Source organism: Phacochoerus africanus, chromosome 3 (genome assembly GCF_016906955.1).
Source record: "Phacochoerus africanus isolate WHEZ1 chromosome 3, ROS_Pafr_v1, whole genome shotgun sequence".
In the NCBI taxonomy this organism is placed as follows: Eukaryota; Metazoa; Chordata; class Mammalia; order Artiodactyla; family Suidae; genus Phacochoerus; species Phacochoerus africanus.
The window spans coordinates 199,113,381-199,131,817 of record NC_062546.1 but is presented as its reverse complement, the minus strand read 5'-3'; the positions used below and the strand labels follow the sequence as shown (position 1 = coordinate 199,131,817).

Below are 18,437 nucleotides of genomic sequence, written 5' to 3'. Positions count from 1 at the left end.
CCACCCCACCGAGCACCCCTGACGACAGTAATGGCCTCTGTGATGAATGAGAGCTGGTGCAGAGCAGAGCAGGAAGAGCTCTTTGCTCAGCTTTGCCCCCAAATTGCGTGGCCTCGGGCAGCGCCCTTAACCTTAGTGCCTCGGCCTCCCTGCAGGTTCCAGCAAGGCGAGCAGGTCTAACGGCTCAGGTGCTTGGTACCCAGGAGTTCAGGGAGTGAGGGATGCCTGCTCTCCTTCCTCAGGCACAGTGACTTCTGCTCCTTCCGTTCAATTGTAGCCAGTTAACTTACAGTTCATGGGTTCATTTAGATGATGCTTTTCAAGTGTCCTTAGGCTGCCTTTGAGCCGTGGCCTGTCCTTCCACATAAATTCTGAGCCACCCGAGAGCAAGGACACACCTTCCCTTCCTCTAGCCCCCCATTCTTCCTTCTTTCCTTTCTTTTTTCCTTTATCGAAGAAAGGCTGACACCTCGAATTGTGTATATGTCGAGTGTACAATGTGATGACTTGATATATACACACACGTTGTGAAATGATTACCAAGATCAAGGTAACTTGCCCATCCATCACCTCACGTAATTAACTGGGGTTTTCTGGTTTGTTTTTTCTGGTGTGAGGAGAATGCTTAGGATTTACCCGCGATGGATTTGAAGTAGACAGCATTGTATTATTGCCTGCAGTCACCGTGGTGAATATCAGGTCTCCGGAACGTATTCCTCTTATAACTGGAAACTTGTACCTTTGACTTAACATCTCCCCGCCCCTCCCTGCCCACCCCACCCCCCCACTCTGGGGCTCCCAGTGCTTGGCAACCCCATTCTACTCTCTGTTTGTATAAACAGACTTTTTTAAAAACAACAACAACAGCAACAACAAAAAAAACCGATTCTACCTATAAGTGAAACCATATAGTCCTATTTCTCTGACTGGCTTATTTCCTTAGCTTTCCTATCCTGTTTGAACCCACCCAGCACCAAGGCCAGGCTCTTCTTAGGTAGATGCTCAACCAGGGCTTAATCCTGTTGGTCGGTGTTTGTGGGCATCTGCTGTCAGCTGAGTCCCAGTGGAGGGAGGGCAAGGCTGATGCATCAGGGTGTGATGATGGCATAGGCCACCCTATCAACGCTGCAGGAACTCAGAGAGAGGATAGATGGGTGAGGGCCAGGGAAGAGGTGGAAGGTTCTGGAAAGGCACGGTGGCCAGAGCTAGGAGGAGACAGGATGGTGGGGCAAGGCTTGTGTGAGAGTGGAAGTCACATTGTCGGAGCCATGGATGTTAGGCCCAACAGCAGGGGCAAGAGTGTCCCAGGGAGTTCAGGGTTCCAGCCTCACCCACATCCCACATGGTGCCAAGGATGCAGAGCATCCTTCCACCCAACCCACCCAAATCAGCTGACCAAGGAAGTGTCCGCTGACCATGGGAGTCGGGGATGGGCAGAGGAGGTGACGATGTGGCTCTCTGGTCACCCAGGCCCAGGGCTGGACACGCCACAGACAACACCAGGCCCCTGCTGGGATGAAACTGGTGACCAGGGCTGAGCCGGATTATTTGAAAAATTACCTACGCATCTTCAGAGTACTATTTACTCCAGCATTTCCCCAAACTCAGTCATCCATATCCTAGCCACATGTTTACCGCCTACCACACACTCGCACTAATACTGACTTAACATTTTCTTTAAATAGACTCGCTTTTTAAACTTAAATAAAGGTATTTAAAGAAGAAAGTATGTCACAGGACTAAATGGAAATCCAGCGTCGCTTGCTTTATATGGAAGAGCCACATTTAAAACATATTAAAATAAACGCGTTGCTAATATTCATCCACGTCCCACCCAGGATCCTCTTTGGTGGTACACGTGCCGCATCTTGGAAAACACTCATGTCCCCAGTTGTAGAGACGGTATTAAAACAGAAGCTTAAAAAGTGGACGTATTTGCCAAAGAGAAGGACACGAAATCACGAGGAGGCTTGGACGTGAAGGCACCCGATGGACAGACTATGGACTCGCCTGGAAGGAGGAGTCATCTAACGCCGACAACTGATTGCTGTAACCAGAAGACGAGTGCCCAGGCCTCCCGTCTGCATGGAGAACAGAGCGACAGACGCCACCCACCACCCAGCACTCACCGTTCTTGGAGACAAACTGGGAGGTGACTCCTGCCTCAAAGGTGGCAAACACAGGGCTGTGGTCACTTGTCATAATATCGCTGGTGCTGCCTGCAGGGGAGGGAAGGACTTTCTGAGCGGGGAAGGAGGAACCCTCTGGGGAAGCCAAGGATGGCAAATGCATAGCAGAAATGGACTTACACGTATGGAAGCCTCCAGACCTATAGTTATGGAAGCCTCCAACACCTTTCGTGGTGGTATAACTTTGGTCCACTGAGCTTCCACCATCACACTCGAAAGTCTCAGTGAAAGCAGGTAACACTGTCTCCTCCATAGCTAAATGTGCCTTGATAGTTTTTCCTAAAGACTTGTGAGTTTTTACATACATAAATTGTTGTGTGTGTGAACTGGGGAGGTTTTTCTGGTCTAAGTACCTTCTTGTACTGATGAGGAGCCCACAGTCCAGAGTGGGATGGGGATTTAGGGTCACTGAACCCACTGGTGAGAGATGGCACCTTCCCCCATCCCACAAGGCCTTGTGAGATTGGGAGAGGGTTGAAAGTGATGAAGTATAGACATTGAGTCTAGACAATTCTTTCAAGGAGCATGGGGCTTGGATGAGAGAGGAGGGTAGCAGAGCATGTTTGGGGGGTGGACGTAGGTTTTGAAGGTAGAACAATTCCGTGGCTATGGTGGTAGGGGTGGGGGTGGGCTGCCTTTCTGTGCATCTAAAGGTGAGTGAAGTTCAGCTAGGGACGTCCCTCCTGGGAGACGGAGACCAGAGGCCAGGGGACTGCCAGGTACAGGCCTTAAACCACCTCAGGGGAGCTGTTCTGGTCCCTTCTGGGCAGCAAGAGGCATGCACAAAAGAAAAGAAGGGAAATCAGTTCAACTTCATGGGACCTGAGTTGAACGTGGGATTGCCAGTCCCCAGAGAGAGTGGGAGCCACAGAGGTGGCCGCTGGGCATAAAGGTGGCTATGACACCCACTCTGGGGCCAGGGTGCAGGGCTGGGGGACCTTAGCTGTGGCATAGGCCTGCAGCGTGGGTCGCATGAGGTACATGCTGGGGCAAGGACGGCCCTCCTTTGGACATCACTGTCTGCAGATTCGCAATGTTTTAAAAATAACACCACAATTCTCAATTGCTAAAGTGTTCAAAATAATTCCATTCTGTGAATTTTTGAGAACAAAGAGCAGAGTAGTTCTAAATAATGGGAACAGCTAGCTTTTAAGAACAAGCCATTATGAATTTCTTCAGCACATCTCAGACTTGTAAAGTCAACAGTTATCGGTTTTGATAATTTTTCCATAATTATTTATTTTAATATTGTACATGATGCCTTTTTAAAAATCAATTTAATTCAATTTATCTTTAAATTTCCCCAAACATGTGTGGAGGCTTATGATACGTATTAGGCTGAACCATATGAATTTCCAGTCGTTAACTCTTTTTGACCTATGAAAACACCACTTTCATCTGGTTCAAACCTAATAGGCTCTTTTCAAAAAAATAAATCTAGATATTTATTCGAATCCATAATTCAAATGTTTCCCAGACTAGAAGATATTGACTATGTTTCAACCCAAGATGGGGACAGGAGGCATGTCTCTTTCAGGTCACCTGACTGGGATTGCAGGGAGTTGTCCTTTGTTACAGAGGGGCAGACTGGAGCCCTTTTAGTTTGGGGCAGTCAAACCTCCCAACTTGCCACTCACCGTAGGACTGACACACCACGTGCACCAGGGGGTAAGACTTCCAGAGGACTCGGTCACACCAGGAGGGCAAGTTGTACTTCATCTGCAAGTCAAAGTCAAAGCCTGTAAGATGCCTGTCACTTAAAAGAAAATACATGGTAAAAGAAGAGATTAACTCATGGTCTCTGTAATCCTTGCATTCATCTGAGGAGGTTCTTCATAAGATTTCCCCAGAGGCAGCTCTAAACCCTTTCCACTGTCTCTACAGCCATGATCCATTCACACTTTCAGATGCCTGGACTCCTGCTTTAGAATAAGATCTATTCACCTGGCTGCGTTCCCCTACCTATCCTCCTCACTGTTTCAGAATCTCTTGTATTTTTGTTCTCTTTTCTTCTGACTCAGATGAACCCCTCTATCTGTATCTTCAACCTACTCTCTGCTTATGTTCTCCAGCTACTTAAATAACACACTCCAGCTACCCCACACCCATACCCATTCACACATCCAGCCACCTATATTCTTACCCATCTGTCTATCCACCCATCCACCCACACATCTACCCATCCATCCATCCATCCATCCATCCATCCATCTATCCACCCATTCTCCATCTAGTCATCTACCTACATACCTATTCGCATCTCCATCCATTCATCCATCCATCCATCATCCAGCCATCCACCCACCCAGTCGTATCCCCATTCATCCATCCGTCCACCCATCCATCCATCCACACAGCCATCCAGCCATCTACTCATTCAAACAGAATGTACTATGACAAGCCCCCTCCAGGCTACCCTGTGAGGAAGACGTCCACTGGGCATGACAGACAAGGCAAAACTGGCAATGATAACAATCCTCCTTAATCAATATCCTCTTCCTCTGAAGTTCTAGCTCTTTCTTCTCCGCCTACGAACATAAAATTACTCGTTCTAAAAGAGCCTACGCCTGACGTCCACTTAAACTACTTTTTTCTTTTCAACCAATTTTCCTTCAAGGGGGTTCTGTTTTCTCCATCACCACTTCTGGACTGCCCATTTACCCTTTTTTAAACTTGAGGTACAACCTACACACAGTAAAGTGGCCTGAGGATTTTTAACATTTGTATATGCCCATTGAACCACTGCCCAGATGAAGATACAGAAAATGCCCATCATCCCAAAAGATTCCTTCATGTCCTTTCCTTGTCAATACTGCCACCACTGAGAGGTAAATACTACTGTGACTAATGTCTCTATTGCTTGATTTTGCCCACTCTGGAACTTATCAATGGACTCTTGCAGTCAGCTGCTCTCAATCTTCTTCACCCTGGTGCCTGTATAAGTTCTTTCATCCTGTGCTGCAGTTGTATTCCTTTGTATGTATAAACCGCATTCATTGACTCTACCGTTGATGGAAGCAGGGCTGTTCCCAGTTTTTGGACATTATAAACAAAGCTGCCGTAAGCATCCTTGTATCTGTCATGGGATGAACAAAATGCACTACCTTCTCTCGGGTATACACCAAAGCAGAACTGCTGAATAGGTAGGGGCATGTTTAGATTTCGCAGACGCTGCCAAGCTCTTACTTCTTAACTCAGAAGTTCTTGGCATTGGCTGCTCCTGAGCATTACTAGTGGAGCTTTACAAAGACCCAGGAAGCAGGGTCCTGCCCCAAATCTATTGCATCAGAATCTCTGGGGATAAGACAAAGACATCTGTGTTTCTGAAAAGCTTCACCAGGGGTAAAGAGCACACTCTCAGTAAAGAGCCCCCCTTACCCTCTTGCAGTCTGGCTTTCACCTCCGAGACTTGGCGCCAACTGTTCTTTTAAAGTCTATCCCAAACCTCCGAAGTCCAAGTCCAGATCCTTGTGGAGGGTTTCCACAAATGAACACAGGCTCCTTGACTCACTGTACAAGTTGGTGATCACCGACCCTTGAAAGTCTCTCAGCACTGGCTTTTCCCATGTCCAGCTGCCTGGTTGGTCTTCCTGCCACTGACACATACTCTCTATCTCCTTTGTTGTCTCTGCTTCATTCTCTCCTCTATGAATGAAGATGACCTCCAAGTCTGTCCATAACCCATCTCTGTTCATCTTCCACGCTTTCCTTGGCAACCGCGCCTACCCCCATGGGTTTGACCATCTTCTCTTGTGCAGACAACTCCCAAATCTCTGACCCTGCCCTGGCATCTTGCTTTAACATCAATCTAGCATTTTCAGGTGCCTTCTGGATGTTTTCCCTGAGATTTTTCCCTAGTATTATACAGTAAGTCTGAAAATAAATTCTATTTTTCCTCTCTGAGCCAGCTCTGCCTTCTGATTTTCTAGTTTCTCTCAATGTCAATCCTGTCCATCAATATATCCTGCTTTCTCCTTTTCTTTCATTTTCCCTGTCCCCCCGCCCCCTGCACCTGCTTCAGGCTTTAGTTTGTTTCTAGCTGGAGTCTCCATGATCAGCTTCCTCACTGGTCCCCTGAGTCATCCCCATCCTTTACCCTGATGCAGATCTCCGGGTATCACTGTGATGCTGCCAGGTCCTCAGAAGAACTTTCAGTGGGTTCCTGAAACAGCTACCCATCAAAGGGGTGAAAATGCTTCACCGGGCATCTAGGACTTCCCTCTCTGCCAACTCAGACCCCAGTGTCTCTCTCCTCACACTCAAGTCCAACCAGACCATCCCCTCACCACCTTCAAATGCACATCCATGGACCGGCCCTGATGGTGCCTTTAACCTAGGTGAGCCCAGCCACACAGCAGCCAGCAGGCACCTCACACGGTGTCCTGCTCTGAGCTCAGCCTTGTCACAGCAGCGATCCTGGATCTTCCCTCCTCCTCTCAGTTTGTTTTTCCTCTGACTTCTCTTTGTTCTGGCATCTCCCTGACTTTGGCCTTTCTCTCCCACACTTCCGCCCAATCCTCCACCTGCCCCTGAGCACAGGTAATGTCCAAAGCGCTCTCCATTTCCCCAGATTTCTAGTGGCCCCAGGAAGCTCACCACTGCAGCACCTCTAACCCTCGGGACCCGCATGGGGCTGGCTCCCCTGGGTTGGGCCCGAGAAGGTGAGGGACACCAGAATTTCTTGCCTTGGCATTTGCTCTGGCAATTCTTTCAAACCGGAATGGACCAGCCCTCCTTAGCCCTTGTCCTGTCTGCGTGTCGAAATCCAAGCACCCTTCCTATACCACAAATAGCCCTTCTTCAAGAAGCCCCTCTGATTCTTCCCTGCTGTGATGCTCATTTCCCTCTGGGACTGCTTCTCATCACACTGGGCATCACCATATTCTATCTCTGGTTAGTTTGTTGTGTATTTATCTTGTCTTTCCTACCATAAACTCTTTAAGGGCAGACACCTGACTCATCTTTGATCTCCAGATGGTGCCCAGCCCATTCCAGGTCATTAGTAAATATTTGCTGAACAAGAATGAGTGAATGATTAATTGAAGTTTCCCAAAACCCAGTTCCTTGGAACACAAGTGGTCTCATAAGATATGAAGCGATATTTCATGACCACTTGAGTTTGGCATATGAATTTTCCCATAGAGAGTTATATGCTCATAAACTTGTAGAGGCTCTGATAAGTCCTGCAGTGACTTGTATAATGATGATTCACTTAGAAGATTAGGACATATATTTGATTGCAGGACTTAAAAAAGAGAAAATACACAAAGAGCTTATACAGCGTAATATCAAAAAAAACAAGCAACCCAATCTAAAAATGGGCAGAAGACCTAAACAGGCATTTCTCCAAAGAAGACATATAGATGGCCAACATGAGAAGATGCTCAATATTGCTAATCCTTAGAGAAATGCAAATGAAAACTATAGTGAGGTACTGCCTCACACCGTCAGTATGGCCATCACCAAAAAGTCTACAAATAGTAAATGCTGGAGAGGGTGTGAAGAAAAAGGGACCCTCCTACATTGTTGAGGGAATGTAAGTTGGTGCAGCCACTATGGAGAACAGTATGGAGTTTCCTTACAAAGCTAAAAATAGAACTACCCTATGACCCAGCCATCCCACCTCTGGGCATATACCCAGAGAAAACCCTCATTTGAAAAGGTACATGCACCCCAATGTTCCCAGCAGCACTATTTACAAGAGCCACGACATGGAACCAACCTAATGTCCATCAACAGGTGAACAGACAAAGAGGATGTGGTACATACACACACAATGGACTATTACTCAGCCCTAAAAAGAATGAAATAATGCCATTTGCAGTAATAGGGTGGGACCTGGAGATGATGAAACTAGGTGAAGTAAACCATTAAAAGACAAATATCACATGATATCACTTATATGTGGGCTCTAAAAAAAATGATGCAAATGAACTTAACTTACAAAACAGAAATAGACTTACAGGCATAGAGAAGAAACTTATGGTTACAAAAGGGGATGGGAAGATAAATTCGGAGTTTGGGATCAGTTGATACAAACTATTATGTATAAAATAGATGGCCAACAAGGACATCATGCTGCACAGCACAGGGAACTCGACTCAATATCTTGTCAGAACCTATAAGGGAAAAGAATCTGAGAAACAGACACTCACACAGACTGAATCACTTTGCTGCACACTTGAAACTACCACAACATTGTAAATTAGCTATACTTCAATTTTTTTAAAAAAACATTGCTTTAAAAAAAGGATGTAATCTCTGTTCCATGAAAAGAGACAGGGAGCTTCCGAACCCAGTTGAGGAAATAATGCCTTAAATCCTCCCGGAAGGTTAGACCACGTGGACTGAAGCACCCTGCGTCCGGCTCCCTGCTGTGAGCACGTCTGGCTGCCCAGCCTCTCCTTAGGGGAGGTTTTGCTCTGTGACACACTCAATATCCGATTTCCAGTTTTCTTTCTTTCTGTGTTGTTGCCTAGAGGGTGAGTGTGTTCTTTGCTTCCTGTTCACCTTTCTGGGCACGGACATGGGAGGGGTGAGACGTGCCAGGGGTGGAGAAGACGGGGGCAGGGGAGAGGAAGGTGTTTACGACAAAGACTCACCCCTGTGGCTTTCTGCTTAGTGTAGGCGTATTTATCCCGAGTCATCCTCTCAAAACGGTAGGTGGGCGCAAAGGTGATTTCTTCCTCCTCTGAAACCAAACAAAACCATGGTTTCAGCTGTCATGTCCCATGTTTCACATCGGGCCCAGTCTCCCGCTTTTCCAGGCGTAACCCTTCCCTCCATGAGGCCATGTGGGAAAAGGGGAGGCGGAACGATGGCCCCCGAGCGCAGGACGGCGGTCCTCACCAAAGTGCAGGAACACCTTCTGCTCCTTCCGCTCCATGAGCAGCTGGTCGTGGGACAGGAGGTCTGCGTACTGCTGCTGCTTGATCTTCTGGATAATGGTTTCTGCCTCCTGGAGCAAGGACACAGCCAGGCCACTGGTGAGACAGCCCCTTCACCCATGTGGTTACCTGCCTGCCTATCGCACCTGGACCAGGAGCCCCCAAAGCTGCACTGGACCCTGGTTTTAGGGGATTGTTTTTTTTTTTTTTTTTTAATTTTATGGCCACACCCACAGTGTAATGGAAGCTCCTGGACCAGGGATTGAATCCGAGCCACAGCTTCGACCTATGTCGCACCTGCAGCAACCCTGCCTCCTTTAGCCCACTGTGCTGGGCTGGGGCTGGGCCATACCTCTGCAGTGACCCCAAGCTGCTACAGTCAGATTCTTAACCCACTGTCCCACAGCGGGAGCCGGGATGTGCTTATTAACACTCAACTGTTCTCCAAGGAAAACCCTGCAAGGAGAGTGAAAGAGCAACACGATGGCACAATTTCCTGGCTCTTCCAAATTTGCAGAGGACGCTGCATTTTTGCACACTGACTTCTAGCATCATTTTAAGACGGCACTAGCTAGGCGGGTAGGGCCCCCTTGCTCTCTCGTTCTTCGTGAGCCAGCCCGCTGTCAGGCTAGGCAAGAATCTGAAAGCCCAGCCCTCAAATCTGTGGGCATCGGGCAGTGCCACGGTTCTCCTGTTACACAGGCAGCAGCGGGCGTGGTTCTGCTCCCAGGCCAGGCCCCTGCGCCATCGTTCAGGAGCACCAAAACTACCATGTCTGGTGCCAGACGTGTCCGAGGCCATGCCTGCCCAGCCCTTCCCAGGGACTCCCTGGCCCTCCCGCATGAGCAGGGCTGACTGCTGCTCGTCGGACGGGGATCCAACTTCAGGCATGTCTTCCTGAGGCTGCCCGGGGACCTGCAACTCGGGGAGAAGATGGAGCTGGTCTCCTCAGACTTTAACCTTTCCCGGGAATCTGAGACGGGCAAGTCCAGGAGCTGCCGCTGGTCAGCTAGGGCACCAGAGCGGCAGAGAGGGGGGAGGAGGGGTGGCCAGGATGGTCATGCAGGTGTGAGGAGAGGCCAACCATATAGAAAGGCAGCAGCTCCATCACGGGAGCAGCGCTGAGTCCCAGAGCAGCAGCTGCTGTGGCCCAGACTGATCTGTGCGTCTCCATGACCCTCTGCCCTGAGCTAACCCCAGGGAGCCTCCTTCCTCTGGAGCCCAGCCCCAGGTGACAGCCCCAGCCCAGGTGGGCATTCTATTCTCAGATGGGCAGCTGCAGCCCAGGTCCACAGTTCTATTCTCAGGTAGGCAGCCCCAGCCCAGGTGGGCAGTTTTATTCTCAGGTGGGCAGCCCTAGCCCAGGTGGGCAGCCCCAGCCCTGAGCCCCAGGCAGACAAGCTCCTTACCCAGGTAGGCAGCCCCAGCCCAGGTGGGCAGTCTCTTCTCAGGTGGGCAGCCCCAGCCCTGAGCCCCAGGCAGATAGCTCCTTACCCAGGTGGGCAGCCCCAGCCCAGGTGGGCATTCTATTCTCAGGTGGGCAGCCCCAGCCCAGGTGGGCAGTCTCTTCTCAGGTGGGCAGCCCCAGCCCAGGTGGGCAGTCTCTTCTCAGGTGGGCAGCCCCAGCCCAGGTGGGCATTCTATTCTCAGGTGGGCAGCCCCAGCCCAGGTGGGCAGTCTCTTCTCAGGTGGGCAGCCCCAGCCCCGAGCCCCAGGCAGACAGCTCCTCACCCAGGTGGGCAGTCTCTTCTCGGGTGGGCAGCCCCAGCCCAGGTGGGCATTCTATTCTCAGGTGGGCAGCCCTAGCCCAGGAGGGCAGTCTCTTCTCAGGTGGGCAGCCTCTTCTCAGGTGGGCAGCCCCAGCCCCGAGCCCCAGGCAGACAGCTCCTTACCCAGGTGGGCAGTCTCTTCTCAGGTGGGCAGCCCCAGCCCAGGTGGGCATTCTATTCTCAGGTGGGCAGCCCTAGCCCAGGAGGGCAGTCTCTTCTCAGGTGGGCAGCCCCAGCCCCGAGCCCCAGGCAGACAGCTCCTTACCCAGGTGGGCAGTCTCTTCTCAGGTGGGCAGCCCCAGCCCAGGTGGGCATTCTATTCTCAGGTGGGCAGCCCCAGCCCAGGTGGGCAGCCCCAGCCCAGGCGGGCATTCTCTTCTCAGGTGGGCAGCCCCAGCCCCGAGCCCCAGGCGGACAGCTCCTCACCCAGGTGGGCAGCTCCACGCGGTAGTTGAGATCCCCGAGCCAGAAGAGGTGGGTGAAGCGGTGAGTGATGTTGAAAGAACTGAGCTTCTTGTCTCCCAGAGCCAGAAACCGCAGAATGTTCATATAGTTCTGGTTTCGCCTAATCAAATGAAAAAGCAGCCCTCCTAGCTCAGGGTCGCTGGTTCCCTACTCTACGGGGCAGGAAGTCAGAGGGCACACGGGGGTTCGGGGACCTAAACCTCCAGCTCCTGCAGCAGCAGGCCACCTTTATGCCGAGCCTGGGCTGAAAGGGGAACGCGGGGCTGGGCCCGGGCGCCATCAGTGCAGCAGGGAATTAGAACTGAGAATCTTCTAGATGGCTTCCCTAGGTAGACGGGGCATTAATCTGTAAGGCCGCCCCAGAGGAGGTTTCCCCTTGAGAAACAGAACGCTATGCAGGTGTCCGTTGTGTTAGTGACACAAGGAAATGTCTGTTCTGTCCTTTAGACAAGAATCATTCACACACTCGTGCTGCAGTTGCCTTTGTTAGAGGGAGTTCCCTTCGTGGCTCAGCAGTTAACAAACCCAACTAGGATCTGTGAGGACATGGGTTCGATCCCCCGCTTCACTCCGTGGGTTAAGGATCCGGCGTGGCTGTGGCTGAGGCTGTGGCTCTGATTCGGACCCCTAGCCTGGGCACCTCCATCTGCTGCAGGTGCGTCCCTGAAAAAAAAAAAAAAAGAAAAGAGCAAAGCCCTTAGTGGCTGATGGGACAGGGCTGGCCTCGGGCTGAGCCGTCCTTGGGGGTGTCTAGGGTTTGAGGACTCTCTGGACAATACGGGCTCTCGGGGCACAGGCTCGTTACCTGAGTTTCTTCTCACTTCCGGAAGTCAGGTGGCTGTTAACGAACCCCAAGGAGGTGCCGTTGAACATGAATGACACCCCGACAGCGCCCTTGTTCCCTAAGGGGAGAGAAGGAAGCCGTCAGGGCGGCAAATGGGGGCGCTCGCCCGGTGGCGGGAAACCGGGGTGAAGCCGTGTTATTCATCAGGAGAGCGTGAACAGGTGTGGGAAACCGGAGGCGCAGGAAGAAGGCAGAGCTGCTTCGCCCAGGGTCGGCGGTGGGGGATGAGGCAGGTGATGGGGGCTGGGGGTGAGACCCCTCCAGACAAGAAAACAGGGTGACCGGCCAGCAGCCTTGGGGGTGTCGGCAGGGCGGCTGCTGGTGTAACCCCCTCCGGCATCTCCCTTTAAGGGGGCTGTCAGTCTCGCCACATGCCCAGCAGGACCACGAAAAGCAGCCAGAAGATTCCGAAAAGCCTTTTGGGAAGAAGATTCAGAAGGAAGAGACAGGGCCTGGGGCCTGACCTTCCGCCAGCCAGCTCCCGCTTCCTGGAGAGAACAAGACCCACACTGCGCCCTGTGGCTCTGTCGTGTGTCCCCAGACCGGCAGCAACAGCACCTTGGAACTGCCTGGAAGGGCACTTTCCAAGCCATTTGGGGGGAGGGGAGGGGGGCGAGGCCAGAGCGCAGGTGCCCTCCGCTTCCAGCTGCCCTCTGAGGCCCATACTCAGAAGGCTCAGGCCTCCTGCTCCCTCTCTGGCCTTGCCAATCGCCCACGAGAGCTGATCCCAGGAGCCACGGGGCCTTTGCTTCGCCGTCCCCGCTGCGTGGAACATTCCTCCCATGAGGACCCTTCCTCAGCCCTCGGACTCGAGTCCCACTGGCCCTTCTGAGAGAGGTCCCTGGACCCACATCTCAAGCAGCCACTCTGTCCTGCCTATGCTCTTTGCCAGCACTCTGGCTCCCCCAGCGCCTTGCCTGTCCAGGGGAGCAGGCCCCGTCTGCAGGGGTAACAAGCCCAGGACCCAGGACGGTGCGGGGTGGGGCTGGGGACACAGTATCGGCTCTGGCCCGAGGACCCAGAGCAGGGGCACAGCCAGGTGAGGTCTGGCTGAGGGGGTCTGGGTGCACCGCGGGCTGGTGGAGGGGGCTGTGGCGGGGGCGGGCGGCCCGGCAGAGGCGGATCAAGGCCTAGAGGGTAGCTGGGCAGCAGAGGGCGTGGGCTTCCGCACAGGGCAGCTGCTGCCACAGGAAGGAAGGACAAGTGGGTGTGGACGCGGGCAGTTTGTGGTTCGTCAGCAAAAAGGCTGAGCGAGCTTTTCACATGCAACTGCAGAAATTCTTCTGTTTCCTGTTACCCCTGGACGCCGTCCTGTCCCTGACGCCAATCACCAGAAACCGCTGGCCTCGCCCTCAACTCCACGCGGCCCCACGTGGGTGCACCTGTCCCCTCGCACTCACGGTCAGACTCACACAGACTGATGGACTCACACACACACACACACACACACACACAGGCTCACACACAGACTGACACACAGACACACACAGGATCACATACAGACTGACACACACGAATAGGCTCACACGCAGACTGACACACACACACAGACAGACTCACACACTGACAGACTCACACACAGACTGACAGACTCACACACACACACAGGTTCACACACAGACTCTCCCACACACACACACACAGGCTCACACACAGACTGACAGACTCACACACACACACAGAGGCTCACACACAGACTGACAGACTCACACACACATAGGTTCACACACAGATTGACTTACACACAGACTCACACACAGTCACACACACAGACTGACAGACACACACACACACACACACAGGCTCACATCCAGACTGACAGACTCACACACATACATAGGTTCACATACAGACTGACTCACACACAGACTCACACACAGACTGACTGACACACACACACAGACCCACACATTCACACTCACATACAGACTCACACACATATAGACCGACAGACCCATACTCACAGACTGACAGACACACACATGCACAGACTCACAGACTGACAGGCTCACACACAGAGTGAGACTCACAGACAGACACTCACATTCGCACTCGCACATGCAAACACACACTCACACAGAATCACACCCACACCGACTGACATGCATGCTGCCCTCTGTCCGTTTTCAATTCTCTGCAGCACCCCGACGGGTCCCCACCAGCTCACGGCTGATAACGACCTTCCACCTGCAGCCCAGGTCTGTCTGCATCTAGACCAGGGCTCGCCACCCGCCAGCAGTGGCCAAGTCGAGCCCACGCCTTGCTCGTAGAGTTTTCTAGAACACTGTTACACTCATTTGTGTTTCGGCTGTCTACGTTGCTCCCGTGTGACGGCAGCAGGGCTGAGGAGTTGCATGTGGAGCGAAAAGCCTCAGATATTTACTATCTGGCTCTTAGCAGCTTGTCCGTGGACCCCTGTCCCTGGTCCCTGATGCTCAAGGTGGGGTCTGTGGGCCAGCGAGGCTGACACCCCCAGGGAGCTCGGTGGAAACAGAACGTCGGGCTCCTCCCGAGTTCTGCCAGGTCCCCAGGAGCACGGGTGTAGACCCTGAGTGCACTTAGGCTGGGAGGACCAACCATCCCAGGACCCGCGCCTGGAGGCAGGAGCCCCGCCCCGCTCACCCAGCGTGTTGGCGATGCCTGTCTTCACGTTGTCGGTGCAGATGTGGCTGATGCGGTTCTCGTGCTCCGGCTTGGCCAGCACCACGATGCGGATGTTCCAGAGGGTGTGGATGGCGATCTGGGTGGGGGGAGGAGGACAGCGCTGTGACCCTCGGCCAGGACGCAGCGCTCGGCCCCAGGGCAAGAGACGGACCCCCAGCCCCCACCCCCCGTGCGGGCGCCCCGTCTGTAATCCCGCCTCTTCGGGGTGCTCCTAAGGGCGCCCCGTAGATGAGACAAACTATCTGAAGGATGAGAGCCGGCACTGGCGAGATTTCAGTGATGTAAAGACGGCCCGTGGGCTCAGGCAGGGAAGAGGAGGACCCTATGCACTTACGGATACAGGCGCCCCTCTCTGGCCCCGGAAGATGGGGGAGGGGAGGGACCACCAAACACACCCACACATCCTGGGAAGCGCCGGCAGACTGAGCCCACCCTTTTGCCACTGCCCTGGAGTTCTACCCGCTCAGGACGGCGGCCACTGGGTTGGGTTTTCGGTTTGTTTTTTTGTGGTTTTGTTTTTGTTTGTTTGTTTTTTTTTTTTGGCTGCACCCGAGGCATGCAGAAACTCCCCGGTCAGAGATTGAACCCCTGCCACAGCAGTGACCACACCGGATCCCTTAACTGCTAGGCCACCAGGGAGCTCCCCCTGCTCACTGTTTTAAACGTCATGCTGGTGATGTCTTGCAGGGAGTGTTTGAGGATCTCCAGCCACTCCTTCTCCCCCAGGGGGTCCTCCTGGGTGCCGATGACGTAGATGTCATGGGGGATGTAGTCGGCGGAGTCGTCCCGCGTCTTTCCCTGCCCCTTGGAGAGAAACCAGGACGTGATCTCCTTGGGAGGGGGGGCGTTACCTTCAACAGCAAAACCCAATACCAAGTGAGTCAAACGTACATCAGGAGAATTCAAAACAGAGGTGGGGGAAGCTTGCGGGCGGGGAGGGGGCATCACATAGCCACTGAAAAGCATTCCGGGCACCCAGCAAAATACCTTAGAGAACTAGGTTCTGTCTTCCACCAGGGTGTCAGGTAGGGTTAGAACTCAGTTAAGTTTCTTTGTAAAGATAAGGCTAAGCTTCAAAGAAACACCCAAAGTTTCCCTGTAGCAACTTGAGCTGGCTGCTGTCCTAGTCTTTGGGGCTATATGATGACTGAGACACAGGCTTGGAGGACTTTCTGTTCCATCGATGGCGAGACAGGGCAGTGGGCTGACAGGTGTAGCATGGAAGCTTCTAGCCCATGGTTAGGAGATAACAATGCCTTCACTGCCCAAGAGCGATCTCAGCCAAAAACTGAGAGGTGTGCAGGTGTTCACCAGAGAAACGGGAGATCGAGGGGGCTCCCCTCCACAGCCATTTCAAAAACTGAGCTGAAACAGCTCAAGAAATGATGACAAAGATTTACTTCCCCTGAAATGCCCTTGAAGGTTGAGTAAACTTTCCCCAAAGAGATAAGCTTCTTGGGTCCCAAGTGCCACGAAGCCAAGCCCTGGAGAGATTTGACAGCTGCCAAGCTCTGCTCTCGCCGTGGCTCTTGGTGGATGCACAAGCCCTGGGGACCAGGGGTCTCTGCTCGGGGAGACCCTCCCACCAACCGGTGCACCAGGGCCCCACCGGGCTCCTTCCACGCTGCCTTCTGTGTGAAGGGCACCCCTGCAGTTGTGCACCTGGATGGCCTGAACCACGTCCAGCCAGAGCTAAGACGTGGACACTCACTGAGGGAAAGTAGGAAGGGGCCAGGGACCCACATGCATGACCCTCCTCCCCCCCAACGAGAGAGCCCAGGAAACCAGGCGGCCAGTAAGCAACACCAGTGGGGAGAGAAGAGGACACAGGAGCTGGGCCAGGGTTCTGCTTCAGCACTGCCACGGCCCCTGGACGATCTGGGCGGGAAGGCCCGGGGAGGGAGGGGCTGGTGGAGTCGGGGTGGGGAGCCCTCGTGACTTTCCTCCTGGAAGCCTGGCCCATCCCCCACTCAGCGACAGGCCAGGAGTCCCATGTTGGGGTTTCATTTCAGGTGGCCCCCCTCCCCATCCCCTCAAGAAGGGCTTCTGCTCAGCCCCTTCCTCCTGGGGACTGTGGGGTGACCATCTGCTGTGTCGGGGGTGGGGGTGAGGTGTTCCTGATGCTGCTCCAGACGAAACTGGGGGAGACGGCTACCCAGCTACATTCAAATTCCAGATAAACAATGGATAATTTTTGAATAAGTATGTCCCAAGAAATGTCTATTTGTCTAAAATTCAAATTAACCTGATATCCTGTATCTACTTAATTTTTAAAAATGTCATGCTGAATACTTACACCAAATAATTATTTAGTATAATTCATGTTAGTATAAAGATGTATATTAGCATCTTAAGTTTATACTATATATATGTAGTACAATATATATTTGGTGTACATTTACACTTTTTTCTAGCTACATGGCTATACTAAATAATGACAGTAAAATTTATAATCAGTATATTTGCATGTGTAGTATGTAATATATGTTTAATATATATTAGTACATAAGTATATTTTAGCATAATGTATATTTAGTATGTGTATTATTTCTAGTTAATCATCTCTACAAAAAAATTATTTGTTCTTTCTATGAAATTCAAATTTAAGTGGACAGCATCTCTCCCTCGATGAACTGACAACCTTACTCATGGAGAGAGTTGTTTTTTCTTCTAGTCCTGAGGCCCCCTGATGAGCCACCCAAGGCCAGCAGGTGCCCAAGAACAGCTATATGTTCAGACTCTTCACCTAAAACTTTCCGGTGTAGACAAGCAGAGTAACCCACATCAGCTGCCCTCGGGGTGCGAGAATCCCGGAGGCCGTCTCCCTTATTACCCTTGTCTCTGGATGGGTACCGGGGTCTCAGGCCTGGGGGCGCGGGGAGGGGCAAGGATGCGCGGGGCGGGGCTGGGGGCGGGGCTGGGGGCGGGGCGGCCCACGGACCCACCCATGTTCCAGGTGCCGATGAAGATGGTGATCATGTCGGGCTCCGGCTGCTCCGAGTGCTTGTTCTTCATCTGCTGGAGGAGCTGGCAGAAGCCTTCTCTCTTCTAGGGATTGAAGGGCAGACAGACTCAGAAAGGCCTCTGCCTCCCTGCACAGGACACTTTCAAAGGACTGGGCAGCTTCAAGAAACCTGAGAGGAGCGCAGGTCAGGGCGGACTTCCAGGAGGGCCATCTGGAAAGACGCGTCCCGCGTCCTGAGAGAGCGGCGTCTCTCCGACCCAGCCCGTCCTCGGCAAGGACCTGACCCCAGGGAAATAGTCACGGACGGTAGGAAGCCCCGACCCCATGGTGGGGACGCCAGCAAGAGTTTCCACACAGAAAACACGGGAAACCTTCGTGCCCAACACTAGGAGGTGAATCTCGGACAGTCTTATGGGTCATCCACATGCTAGGAGAGCATAGGTTTTACAAATTTTGGTGTAGAGACACTTCATCAACAAGGATATATGGTCAAAATAGATTTCTGAGTACAAAAAGGCAGTTGACAAAAAAACTGTGAAGAGCAACTACTGCATTTGTATTAAAGAAAAAAAAAAACCTACAAAAGCATTCTGAAAGACAGAGTCTAAGGATTACTAGTGGTATACAGGAGTATCTATTTTTTTTTTTTGTATT

The 18,437-nt window shown here is 52.3% G+C and overlaps 1 protein-coding gene across 1 annotated transcript in view; it reads right to left on the bottom strand.

Moving 5' to 3' along the window:
* The window catches only part of INPP5D (inositol polyphosphate-5-phosphatase D), a 125,719-nt gene that overhangs the window by 18,864 nt on the left and 88,418 nt on the right, over positions 1–18,437 (bottom strand). The window contains exons 11-19 of the mRNA XM_047773787.1: positions 17,764–17,866; positions 15,473–15,669; positions 14,777–14,894; positions 12,116–12,212; positions 11,272–11,410; positions 9,039–9,147; positions 8,792–8,880; positions 3,827–3,908; positions 2,130–2,219 (exon numbers count right to left, since the gene is read on the bottom strand). Of these exons, the coding sequence (XP_047629743.1) occupies positions 2,130–2,219; positions 3,827–3,908; positions 8,792–8,880; positions 9,039–9,147; positions 11,272–11,410; positions 12,116–12,212; positions 14,777–14,894; positions 15,473–15,669; positions 17,764–17,866 (1,024 nt within the window). The remainder of the gene's footprint in view (positions 1–2,129; positions 2,220–3,826; positions 3,909–8,791; positions 8,881–9,038; positions 9,148–11,271; positions 11,411–12,115; positions 12,213–14,776; positions 14,895–15,472; positions 15,670–17,763; positions 17,867–18,437) is intronic.